Source organism: Canis aureus, chromosome 5 (assembly GCF_053574225.1).
Source record: "Canis aureus isolate CA01 chromosome 5, VMU_Caureus_v.1.0, whole genome shotgun sequence".
NCBI classification, from domain to species: Eukaryota; Metazoa; Chordata; class Mammalia; order Carnivora; family Canidae; genus Canis; species Canis aureus.
In genome coordinates, this window is record NC_135615.1 from 42,469,454 (window position 1) to 42,482,118 (window position 12,665).

Here is a 12,665-nt window from a genome sequence, read left to right on the forward strand (position 1 = left end):
TCATCCTGCACCAACCTGGCCAGCAAGGAGTTGATGTAGTCAGGAGTGGTCGGGTCAGGGCTCAGAGGTGGCGATGTCACAAACGCAGCTGCCTTAGCCCAGTTCTTGCTCCAGTAATGGGTTCCATCTGTGCCAAGGCTGGCAGTGATGGGCTCACCAAAAACCACATTTCCTGCAAGGGTAGGAAGTAGACAATAGATTTGTATAATGTCTGTGCTGCTCCAGACCTGGCTCAGATAATCATGGCCCCTGGCCCTCGCCAGGGCTGGGATCTGAAGTCATGCAAGCCTGGGGTCACGTCTATGTGTCCACCTTTTCTAAGCTTCTGTCTTTCTATCTACTAAATGTCAACAATGTTGTACCCCTAATCCTCAAGAAGCCATTGGTTATAAGATGCAGCTTTAAGTCTTAAATTTTGCGACAAATTGATATTTGAGGCAAAACCAAAAAATGTATACTGATTCTAAGATTCATGGACATTTCAGAAATACTAAATATTAAAATGTGGATTAGGTCTGTCCTGGAGTAGATGAAACACAATCACGTCTGCTTCTCAGGATTCTGAAAATGAACAGATTTGGCACAAAGTGTCTGGCACACAGGAGATGCTCAGTGAATGTGATTTCCTAGGCTACTGCCACTCCTTCCCAGGGTAGGGCCCAAAGCCCCCTGTGTACCTCCATCACTGGAAACTACTAGATCCTGCTTCTTGCAAGGACATGCTTTGGTTCCACTAAGTAAGTCCTCTCCCTTGGATAAGAGGCTCTCATCATGGTCTTTCCACCATGCTTGTTACTCAGTACCTAAAACAGGGAGTGATCTGCTCAAACGCACCCAAAAATCAAAGATGAGGCTCATTTCTTGGGTCCCATGTCTGGAATTGAGACACCTACACCTACACCTACACCAAGCAGTGGGGAGGAGGGATGCTAGGAGATAAACTGATCTAAGCTGAATTTCTTAAAGAAGAAGGGACAGAGAAAAAGAAGGCTGTCTCACAGAAGGCTGATTGGTACCAAGTTTCTCTACACTAGAATCTTGGGCAAAGGATGCCTCATAAAGCCCTGGACTTCTCAGCTTCAGTCCTCTATCTTCTACATTCAAGTTCCCCATAATGCCAAAGATTAGGAGGAAAGCTCTATGGACAAAATTATAAATAGGTCTTGACTTCCTTCAATTCCAATCTATTGGTTTTGGTTGCCTGGAATTGTTTGTCAAAAGAACTCTAAATATGTTTCCGGTTTCACTTCAAGAGTCAAGATTGATTTGTGATGTCTGCCATGGACTAAAGAAGGAATCAATGGCAATGATTCCTATAGGACAGCCCTGCTCTTTGGGATAACAGGAAAAAGGATCCACACAAGCCTAATGAGAATTTCAAGGGCTCTCTAAAACAGTTTACCCAACTAAATCATGTAGGACCACAAAGAAAGAAATGGAGGTCAAGACAAGCCCTCAGGCACTATTAAGAGAAATATGATCTTAAAAGTGGAAGAACTCTGGGGCGCCAGGGTGGCTCAGTTGGTTAAGCGTCTGCCTTCAGCTCAGGTCATGATCCCAGGGTCCTGGGATGGAGCCCCTGCATCAGGCTCTCAGCAGGGAGTCTGCTTCTTCCTCTCCCTCTGCCTCTTCCCCCTGCTTGTGCTCTCTCTCTCAAATAAATAAATAATATTTTTCTTTAAAAAAAAGTGGAAGAACTCTCCCTTTGGACTGTCTTTAGACGGGAAGAGTATAATAAATATTGTAATTACAGTTGGGTTTGAATACCAGCTGTCCCAGCTGGGAGATCCTGACACACTGTGCTTCAATTTCCTCATCTGAAAAATGGGAATAAGAATGGCTATTTCTCGGGGTTCTTTGCCAATTCTACATAATAATAAGTCTGAAGTATTTATCCCAGTGTGGGGCATACAGCTGGTCCTCATTAAACTGTGGATCCCTAGTATTAATTCTGAGCAGTCATGCAGAGCTGCTCAAGGACACTTGGTGGCGCACACACTGGACATCGGCTCAGGAGGGAAGAATGAGACCTGCTACACTGCCTCCCTGCTCTGAGTACTCCCGGCTCCTGCCCTGAGAATGACAGGTCCCGAGATGTTTCCTGTCCTCCATATCAGGAATCAGTGCTTCGGCCCTGAAACAAGCCCTCCCTGCCTCCCTGCCACCTTGGAGACACAGCTATCCTAGCTCTTTTGGCCAAACGATCATGAGCCAGAAGGTGAAGGATGGGGATCTTTCTCCATGAGTTTAAAATAAGACCCAGCAAGGCCCCAGGGTGGCTCAGCGGTTGAATGTGTGCCTTTGGCTTAGGTTGTGATCCCAGGGTCATGGGATAGAGTCCCACATAGGACTCCCTGTGGGGAGCCTGCTTCTCCCTCTCCCTATGTCTCTGCCTCTCTGTGTCTCTCTCTCATGAATAAATAAGATTTAAAAATAAATAAATAAAATAAAATAAAATAAAATAAAATAAAATAAGGCCCAGCATGGAGCTGGAACACTGTGTCCTTGAGACCCTCAAGTTATCCTGAGAATGGTTCTGAGGGAGGCTGTAGCCATGAGCAAAAGGCCTGAGAGCAAGTATGGCAGGTGGTCTTGGGGAGAGGGTGAGAGGGTTTTCTATACATTTCCCCTTTTTTTTCTTTTTTTGCCTTTCTCCAAGAATGGGTAAGGAAGATTGGGCTGCTTTCCTGGTTCTCGCCCCATGACTCATATCCAGTAGAGCAACCACACCATGTCATGTTGAGACATTTAAAAGCAGAGAAAGAAAACAGCAGGCTTACTGTGAGCAGCGTAAGGCAGGAGATGCCCTGAGAATGTGGGAGCTACAAAGTCTGTCTAGACAATTAGGAAGATCTCCCTCCCAGAAGAGTCTCCTTTGCCAGAAGGGCAGGCAGCTGAATACTCAGCCATCAGAGTCAGGGGGCCTATTTTTAGCCACCCGAGCCATTCACATGTGGGGCTTTACAGATCAGCTCAGAGTTTGGTAGGTGAGTCCCTTATCTTGGCTCCCCATGACCAGAATGGCCACTGGCATCCAGTGCTAACATAACACACAGTGGGGCGGGGTGGGGGAGGGCTAATAAATCCTCTCTCCCAACCAAACACAGGGCCCCACACCTCCAAGCTCTCAACCACACTCTGATTGCAAGTGAGCCCATTCGTGTGCCACTGAGGACAAGAACTAAAAGCAGAAAAGAAAGCTCTGAAGTGAGAGTAAACTTGCGCTCAGCACCAGATGAGCAAACAAGGCCAAGTTAACAGCAATGGAGGAAAGTAGCACAAGTCACAAGGCGGTGGTGACAGAGCCCCAGAGCATGAAGGCCATGCCACCAGACAAGCTTCAGAGACCCATTCAACCCCCTTCTCAAAATTACCTTGGCTAATTTGTGTGGCTCAGGTAGGAAGACCCCGCCCTTGCACTCTGCCCTCAACCCTGGCCGATCGATTACACAAACCCCAGAGCAGACACTGGATCAGGGTTGGGCCCAAGACCCAAAGCCAAGGCAATCAGAACCCTCCCGGGCACTTCTGCTTGAGCCGTTGGAAACAACGTACTCTACTTCCTCACCAGGTCCCCTCAACAACTACTGAGGACAACAGGTGCCTCTCAGCATTCATTCTTATCATTGTTCACACTGAAAATAAAGCCAACAGAGAGGAAAGCAGAGACAAGAAAGGATGAAGAATGATAGAGCCCCAACATCACTGTTGGAACCCCTTGATCTGGCTCTGCCTGAAAAACCTTCAAGCAATAATTTACTTTTGTTTGTTTAAATCCATTTGACTTGGATCTTGGACTTCTACATCCAGTTTCATTTTGACTAGTATGTCCATTTATAAAGCTCAGATAACGTGAGCTGACCATGAAGGATCAAAGGGAGGAAGAAAGATGCCTCCAAGAGCTGACCGAAGCTGAGCCATCTTGGACAAACCACTCACCCTCCTGAGCCTAGTTAATCCACCTGCCAAGTGGGAGAAATGCCAGGGTCCTGCCATCCACACAGGACACTGAGAGGATCCCCTGGGCTAACATGGACGAAGGGCTTCCCAGCAAGGCAATGAGCAAAATCGGCACCGTTTCTACAGGACAGCCAGAGCAGGGAAGGAGCCACATGGCTGGGGCTGAGCTCTTGGAAGCACCAATCACCTTTTTTCCTGGCTTGCGAGATCAGGTCGGCCGCGCTCTTGCTCATGACCTTCGTGACGTAGAGCGGACAGTTGGTTTGGCTTGCAATGGTGATGGCACGGAACACAGCCTCAGCTTCCAGCTGCAAAAAGAAGTCCCAGGAGTCAAGAGAAGCATGAGCATCTCAGAGTGCCACTCTCCTGCCTCTGCAAACTGAGAATGTAGCACAGCACGGAGCTTAAAAGCCTACAGGATCTGCAGTTAGACGCCCCCAATCCACCATGTCCCCACTGTGGCACTTCACTTAGCTTCTCACAGTCTTGCCCTCGCCTTCCTTGGTTGCTTCCCTCCTCTCCCCGTGATTATCCCAAAGGCTGCATGCGATGGAAGCCTTTGCTCCCCAGTCTTCCCAGACAGATTCTCTGGCAAAACAGCATCCCAGCACCAACAGGGAAACAATAACCAGTAAAGGTAATTAAACATCCAATCCTTCCCTGCAGCAATGGATGGTTAGTGGTGGCAGTTCCAGCAGGCATTTCTTACACTGATCATTTCCAGACTTCTGGGGCCCCTGGGTGGCTCAGTCAGTTAAGCAGGTGACTCCTGATTTCAGCTCAGGCCATGATCTCAGGGTTGTGGGATCAAGCCCTGCATCAGGCTCTGTACCTCAGCAGGGAGTCTGCTTCAAATTCTCCTTCTCCTCTCCCTCTGTCCCTCCCCCTACTTGTGCTCTTTCTCTCCCTCCCTAAAATAAATACATAAAGTCTTTCCAAAAAAAAAAAAAAAAAAAGAAATTCCCAGGCTTCTCAGCAGAGACTTCTCCTCTTCTCAATTTCTTCCATCCCACTCAAAAGTAGAATCTACGTGTTCAAATACGCTAACCAACTGTGTTGAATTTATTTAGTAAGAAATAATGAGCTTCCCCTTACTGTATTAACAAAGCAGGATATTTAGAGCTCAGGCTCTTTCAAATGGCCTGGGTCTGAGTTCTGATTCTGCCACAGAGAAGATGGGCGACCTCATGTACTGTACACCACCTCCCAGAGCCTCAGTTTCCTGTCTGTAAGATGGGAACAGTAATAGGACCCGGCCCATAGAGCTGTTGTGAGGATTCTGAGTTCATCCTTTAAGGCAACTGGCCCATTCCTGGGACAAGGCAAGCGTGCCTGGCACACTGGCTATTGGTCTCATCGCTGATCGCAGCTCCTGACCAGCATGGGGGAGCCCGTGCCACTGCCCCAGGCCCACAGCAGTACGGTTCAGCCTGAAGCAGCTGCTGCTACCATTCCCTCAGCCAATCGGCAACAGTTCCGTTTTGGATGGATAGGACATTCTGGTCAGCCTATGCAGCCCAACACTTTAAAAAGTACCAAAAATAGCTTGCAGATGCCCAGTGTTTGCATAACACAAACCAGCCACTGCCCTCAGTGGGTGTGGCTCAACAGAGAGACTCTAGGACGTGGTGGGTCCCACTGGTGCCCCCCCACCCTGTTCTTGGTCCCAGGGGACAAGCCCCCGGAGCCCCCAACCACAGGTGAATACAGCCACCTTCCCGAAGCACCCGACTTCTGGAGCAAAGCTCGGGTTCAGCTCTCTGCCCAGCATCCCCGGGGACAGTAGCCGGGCGTACTCTGAGCTGAAGAGTGGCTGGCTCCTCCTCCACCCATCCCTCCTCCATCACACCTGTGCTCCCCACTCTGCTCCCCATGGCCTCGGCCCTGGCCCCTCTGATACCACTCCCTCCCAGCCCTGCAGGTTTCTCAGCACCTTGACAACATGACTATCTTTGGAAGGTTACATCACCCTCCAGCTTCACCCAAAAGGGCTTCCAGGGTTGTCCAGATCTACTGCTAGAAGCTTTTTACTAAAAAGGAGACGGGAACAGGAGGAGTGGGGCGGGGGGGCTGGAAAAACAAACCAAGGAACAAAAATAGACTTTGCTCAGAAATCCCCTGGCTGCTGCTACAGAAATCAATCTTGCCAGCAAATCTCTACAGTGACCAGCATTTAGGAAAAGTTTCACAAACAGTGCTGATCACCCTGGCCCCCTCACATGCCGTCAACAGCTTTCCTAGCCTTCACGCAGGAGTAGCCAGGAGCCTGTTAACCTCTCGAGCTTGGGCTCCTTCATGCAACAGTAATGCCAACCACCCAGAAGAACAGTGGCAAGGACAACTAAGGCAATCAGCACAGCTCCAGGTATGGGCTAGTGTCCCACAGAAAGGACTTTAGGAGACAGACCTTTCTGGAATGCTGTGAAATATTTATGAATCATTTCAACTGGGAACAACTTCATTAGACGCAGAGGAGTTTCTGGAGTGCTGACAGTGCTCTGCTTCTCCAGTGGGGCACTAGTGACACAAGTGTCCTCAGCTCGTGAGAATTCCTTGATCTTTAGGCCAGAAACACTCTTCTGGGTGCGCGTTACCGTTTAGTTTTTAAAAGGCTCTAAAAGCGACAGGCCAAAGGAATACCACTGGTTTCTGGCTCTGACTCGTCTTTCTACCTCCTGGGGGGTGTGGAGCGGGGGGTGACAGAGCAGGATCTGGGGTCACCTCGCTCATGCACCGGGCCCTGAATGTACTCTGGGCGCTGCTCCTGGGCTGGCCTCCCAAAGCCAATATGCTCACAGCCCTAGGGCAGCCAAGGCCCAGCTCTGTGCCCTGTGCCAGCAGCTGAAGCTGCCGACGTCCCAAACACATGCAATCAACCACTAGTTAGTTTTTATTCACTCGTCAGCTGCTAAGCAGTCCCTGTTCATCATTCATTTTACACGTGGGAAACTCCCCGACCCAGACTTAGTCATCACCTTACACAAATCGATAGACATAATGTCTACGAAACACCCACTCCACCTACTACACATGTGGCTGATACTTCCTTTTGCAGGGCTGAGAATATAATATGGAATAAGGAAGGAAGCGCAAATGTCTTCGAGATGCACGCCGACGAAGAAAGGGTTTAGGTATTTACCTCTCCAACTGAACAGGTGTGGAGTGCCCTCCACCTCATGCTCTCTTTGGAGAGATTAGCATTTCCCTTACATTCTTTTCTACTTTTCTCTGAGTCCCTTGAGTTGGTTACACAGACAGGTGGCCTTTGGAAGAAATGTTCCAATGTTGCTGTCTCGTACTCACAGACTCTCCCCACCATTCCTGAATGTTGCTCCTACACCTTGTGTGCACGTGTCTGGAGAAGGCAGGCTGAACACAAACTCTCTAGGTGTCCAGTGTCCAGCGGGGCCATCAGCCAGGCTGCTGGGGAGTCTCCCAGAAGATGCTGGGAAGACAGAGCACCTCCACTGCTGTCCTGTCCTCTCCTCCATTCCCCAGCCCCCAGCAACTCACCTCCTCTGGTCTGCTCAGCACGTGGCCTTCTGGGCCAGTGATCCCCATTTCCAACATCCGGGTTTGCTCCTACAATGAGAAAAGAACACAGACCAGTTCTGAGATAAGTTCAAGTGAGGTGTGGAAAACCGGTGCTGGTGTATTTTAATCTGAAGAAGTGTTCAAGGGAACTAAAGGAATAAAATGTGTGTGTTGAATACATTTGTTAATGCTCCATCTGGAATTGTCAAATCGGGTCAAGTCTTAACTAAGAGAAGAAAAAAAAGTTTCAGAGTGGCTTTTCTTAATTAAAAGGACAGCTGTCTGTTAGAAAATCAAAAATGTTTTCGCCATTACGCATCAAAAGTCACACCAGCTCGCTTATGCCTCTCGTGCTGTGTTTCCCAAGGTCTAGACACCTGCCACCTCCACCAGAATCACCTGGCTTGCTTCTGTGGCCATGCGGCTGTCTGTCTGGCCCTCTCTTAAATCAGAACACAGAGCTGAAATTCTAGGAATCTGCGCTCTAACAAACCCCTCAGGCTTTCCTGTGGCTTAAATTTCTGGCTGAAATAAATGGCCTCAGAATTTAACCAGGCGAAATAATGCCTCTGAACAGCATTACCTGAGTTCGTCTTTTGGTCAGATTCTATTCAGTTAGGCTGTTTGGTGACAGACGGCCTACCCCTCAGGGCTGAGGGCTACATTCCTCAGACTTCTGGCCAGCTTTCTGGAAGAAGCAGGTGGCTGGGCAGCGAACACACCCGTGGGCTAATTGGAACTGGCACGAACCCTAAGCCACTGTCTCGGCAGTTCTGCTGGGCTCCGCTCTCCAAGTCCTAAGGGCCAGATCCCATGAACCTCTGCACTGCGGTGGGTGAAACGAGGGAGAGGGAGGGACCCGAACAGAGCCCCGCAGCACTTTGGAACTATGAGATGTCTAGAAAGGAAGGGAGCCCTTCTCCCTGCCAACGAAGAAATAGTTTTTGTTGTCTTTTGTTTTGTTTTGAATCATATCAGTTTTTTTTTAAGGGGCAAGAAGAAAGATGCAAACACTCTAAGCAGTTGTGAGAAGTGAAGTGATCACTGTCTCCCACTCTATGGGATTAGAGAAAGGGGCCAAGGTGAATTTTTGCAGCAAAATATTTTTTCACTTTTCATTCTTTTCACTTCATTCTTACTGTTTCATTCTCACTACCCCACTTTTCATTCTTACTGTTTCTTCTTCACTTTTCATTCTCACGGTTTCATTTGTCAAAACTTGGGCCGAACACACTGACTTCTCAACCTCGGTAAGTCTCAGCTCCGCGCTGCCTCCTGAAGTCACACCAAGACAGAAGCGTCCAGCCCCAGCCTCTTCTGTGTCGCCTGACACATTCACTTTGATCTTATTCAAACAGCACTGGCAGGGGGCACAGGAGGAAGCTCGCTCAAGCGACAGTGGCCCGCCCGGCCCGTTCAAATCACAGAGGGAACGTTTTCAAACGACACTTGCCTCAAGTTCACTATCAACCTCCTAAATCAGAATCTCCGGGACTAGGAGAATCCCAGGAATCCCGAAGCTCCACAGGTGATTTCAATGCACTGCTCCTGCTGGGAAGTCCCATTAAAAGCCATGGTGTCCCTACAGCTGGAAGATTAAGGAGGGTGTGCAAAGGCCTACGGAAGCCGTACCTGGGTGGGGGAGCAGTGAGCACTTTGAGGCATTGCCCATTGCTGTGATCACACCACAGTGTGGGCCATGACACGATTCTGGTTTGCACCATGAGGAAAGAAACCCTGTCTTTTTCATCTTCCCCCTCCAAGGCTCAGCACACAGTAGGTGCTCAATAAATACCGATAGACGAATGGCTAAAGGTGCTACACTCTCAGATTGTCCTGCCCACTTGAAACCTTGGGAATACATTCGCGCGAAAGAGATTTCTTCTTGCTCTTTGGTGACTTCTTGCTCAGCTCTGAGTACACCAGCTGCCTTCATTTAGACACTGTGATAAAATCTTTCGGCTCAGTCTGAATATAATAAACACACACAAGAAACTCATCCAAATGGAAAAACGTTCTTTCTTTCCCTGACTGAGAACAAACAGATCCTTCACAAGGTAGGGAAGAGAGGGGATGGGGCAGGGCGGAAGCAGAAACAGTTCTGGGTTAAGGAGCCACTAGAGCAAGCTGGAAAGGGGGCTTTGTAATGGAGCCTGTTTGCCTCTACAGGGTCTAGAAGGAAACAGCAGGGAGTTTGGTTCCTAGGGCATCTTGGAGGGAGGACTGGATCCTCTGGCTGCTGCCCTGAAAATGCCAAGCAAGTGGAGAAATGTGGCCCTAATGCCACCAGGATATGCCTCCCGTAAGCACTGGGCCCTCTCTGGAAAATGATTCCATTATCTCTTGGTGTGTGGGGGACGAGGGGAAGGGCTGTCAGGGGCCTGACTCATTAAGCTCCTTGGTCAGCAAGAGGAAACTACACATTTAGCTCACTTCCTCCGCTGGTGAGACAACATCCAGAGTGTGAAACCCTAACAGCTAGAGACATGTCCTGCTGGGAGGCGCTGTCTCCCTGGGGGACCTACACCTGGGCTCATGGAGCAACAGGCCCAGGACACACCAACTCAGAGAAGACGCCCACTCAGCCACAAGGCCTTAGGGCTGAGATTTTCTTCTCCCAGTTACTGGCTGTGCTCCTCGGGCCGGTGGCCTAATCCTTCTGAGCCCAGCATGCTCCTCTACTGAACAGGGCAGACTGTAGCCATCCTTGAAGGACCAGGTGAAGATTGACTGAGAATACACTGGAGCGCTTACCAGTGCCAGGCACACAGAAGCAAGCGTTCGCCATATGGTCCCTGCCGTTAGAAGCTAATGGGTCTGAGACAGGGTGGGCCCCACGGTTCCCACATCCCTGTGGACCACATTCACCAAGTCCCAGACAACCTCTAAAATGAAGGCACAGCCCAAGGACGAGTGAGCTGTGGAATGCGTCTGTTTGGGCTCACCTCAGTAGCCTCGTGCCTGGCACAAAATGCTCAGGACACACTCTTTGAAAGAATGAATAATGGATTTTGCTATGGACATTATTAAATGGACCAAGAGAGCTCTCACTCCTCTAGCTGCCTCCTCCTAGTGGAGGCCAATCTTGAATGCTTCTGAGATAAACAAGACCCTGGCTATGACACATCTGTGCAACGAGCCCATTAAGCGACTCAGGAGATGGAGAGAGTGCCTTCTGCTTCCTTATTAACGATCACTTTGGGCCTTGGGGCCTGATTTCTTCACTCCTGCCTTCGGTTTCTCAGTATAACTTCTAGGAAACCAGCGGGGTATCTGATCACCCCAAGATCTACATTCTTTATCATCTAAAGCCATGAGTTCTACAGTCCTGGATCGGATGATCGGATTTCTGAGAAGTGCTGTCTTAGGGTTTTTCTCTAGGACAGAGAACGTCATGGAGCTTAGACTCTCTTTTCAAAGAGAATCAGCAACGCAGTCCCACTACATGGCCCAATTCGAAAACCTCTTCTGGGACGCCTGTTCTCATCCCCCAGGATGGCTCTTTATTTCAGTGTCCTCACCTTTCTCCCTCGCTTATCTTCATTCCCTCCTCCTAGCCTGGCATGTGCTTTAGGGCAGGTTCTGTTTTCAGTACAGTGTTTAGGACCGTGCCTCATGCACATGAAGAGCTCATGCAATACTGAGGAAGGAAGAAGGAAAGAGGAGGTCCAGAGACCCGAGCCCGTGCAGAGAGCACATTCTGGGGAGCTGCGCAGCGTTACCTGAGCAATGATATCCCCATTCTCAGCGTGAACTTGCGCGATGGCTCCCAGCTCGCCTAGACAGGTGAAGATCTCGTAGAGCTGAAAGAGAAAGGGTGGCTGTCACCTTCACAAGCCACTGAGGCTTTCCGCAACGTCACACAGGGGTCGATTACTAGGGCCGTAGATAAAACAAATGAGGAAAACCAGAGGAAACCGGTGATTAGGGCAAGAAACACAGACTAAATCATGCACGACCAAAGAGTTCCAAATCCAAAGGAACTCTAGGAAACCGTCTCTGTAAAGAACAGATCATGTCTCCTTGGCGGACAGGGCAAATGTACACATAGTGCCATTGAACCTTCTACTCTGCCTCCAGCACACGTCTAATGGTATTATTTCCTGTTTTGCTGGGACAGACCTTCGCAATCCTTCTCAGCAAGTGCTCCTGAGGGCTGCTACAGCAGGGCCAGAAGCTCGAGGGACAGCTAACATCCCTATTCCCTAACCCTTCTAAGTAGACCTCCTGTCACCTTGTAACCAGGAGCGATGGGAATTCGTTCCTTGTATTTCCTCTGAAAACGTAAGATTCATGTAAAACCAACGCATGCCCTGAGCATATGTCCAGGAGAGTCAGAGATAGCTACGACCCCATACAGCAGAAGGCCCTCCCTAAACCTGCAAAGCCAGAGCAGCTCGTACTTCCAATGAGCTCATGCAGGGTTTAGGGCTCGTTTGGTAGATGGAGACTTCGGCATGCCCTTCCTCTTGTCCTTCTGAGAAAGCTGCTGCCAGTGGAAATTCTAGCTCCTGGTCTGCCTTGCGTGGGCACCCTGCCTGTTACCTTATTTAAAATGCAGCATGGGCCGCAAGGGCTTTACGAAGCACTCTGGCCCAGCAGTCACCCACAGTGACCACAGTGACTCATGCTCAAAGAGCCAAGGTCACCAACAACAATGGGAAACCCATCCAGATACCTCAAACCACACAGCAATGGCTTGTTACCTCTGTGTTGGACACTTGATACAAATCCTTATAGGCCATGTAAACCATGAAGGAGTTAACCCCTGCAAGAGAGGGAAGGGAGGGAAAAGAGGAGGAAGACAACATTAGCACGACTGCTCTCCTTCCCCTGCTCCCATCGCCATGGGGCCCAAGTGCATTATGGGAACCTGTCTGATATAAATCAGATGCTCCCCATTCTCGTCCTCTCTTCATGTGCTAAAGCAGCAACGCCGACGTGGTGTCACCGCAGAACGGGCTCTGCTGCACCTGTCTTGCCTGCCCCCCGCCCCATTCCCCAGCCCAGAGGGGTAAGCTTTGCTATTGCTCCAGGCAGTATACATCCTCGAGAATCACTGCAGCACCCCAGTCATGTTCACGTACTGGAGGTGGCACCGCGTACTAGTTCAGTGAGCTTGCCATACCTCACACCTCTTGGTTTCCTCACCTGTAAAATGGAAAAATGAC

The 12,665-nt window shown here is 49.6% G+C and overlaps 1 protein-coding gene across 7 annotated transcripts in view; it reads right to left on the minus strand.

Annotated features, from left to right (window-relative positions):
- The window catches only part of DPYSL3 (dihydropyrimidinase like 3), a 119,629-nt gene that overhangs the window by 11,061 nt on the left and 95,903 nt on the right, over positions 1–12,665 (minus strand). For all 7 annotated transcript variants that reach the window (XM_077897775.1, XM_077897776.1, XM_077897778.1 and 4 more), the window contains exons 5-9: positions 12,201–12,262; positions 11,217–11,297; positions 7,474–7,542; positions 4,148–4,268; positions 16–172 (exon numbers count right to left, since the gene is read on the minus strand). In XM_077897775.1, coding sequence (XP_077753901.1) covers positions 16–172; positions 4,148–4,268; positions 7,474–7,542; positions 11,217–11,297; positions 12,201–12,262 — 490 coding nt within the window. The remainder of the gene's footprint in view (positions 1–15; positions 173–4,147; positions 4,269–7,473; positions 7,543–11,216; positions 11,298–12,200; positions 12,263–12,665) is intronic.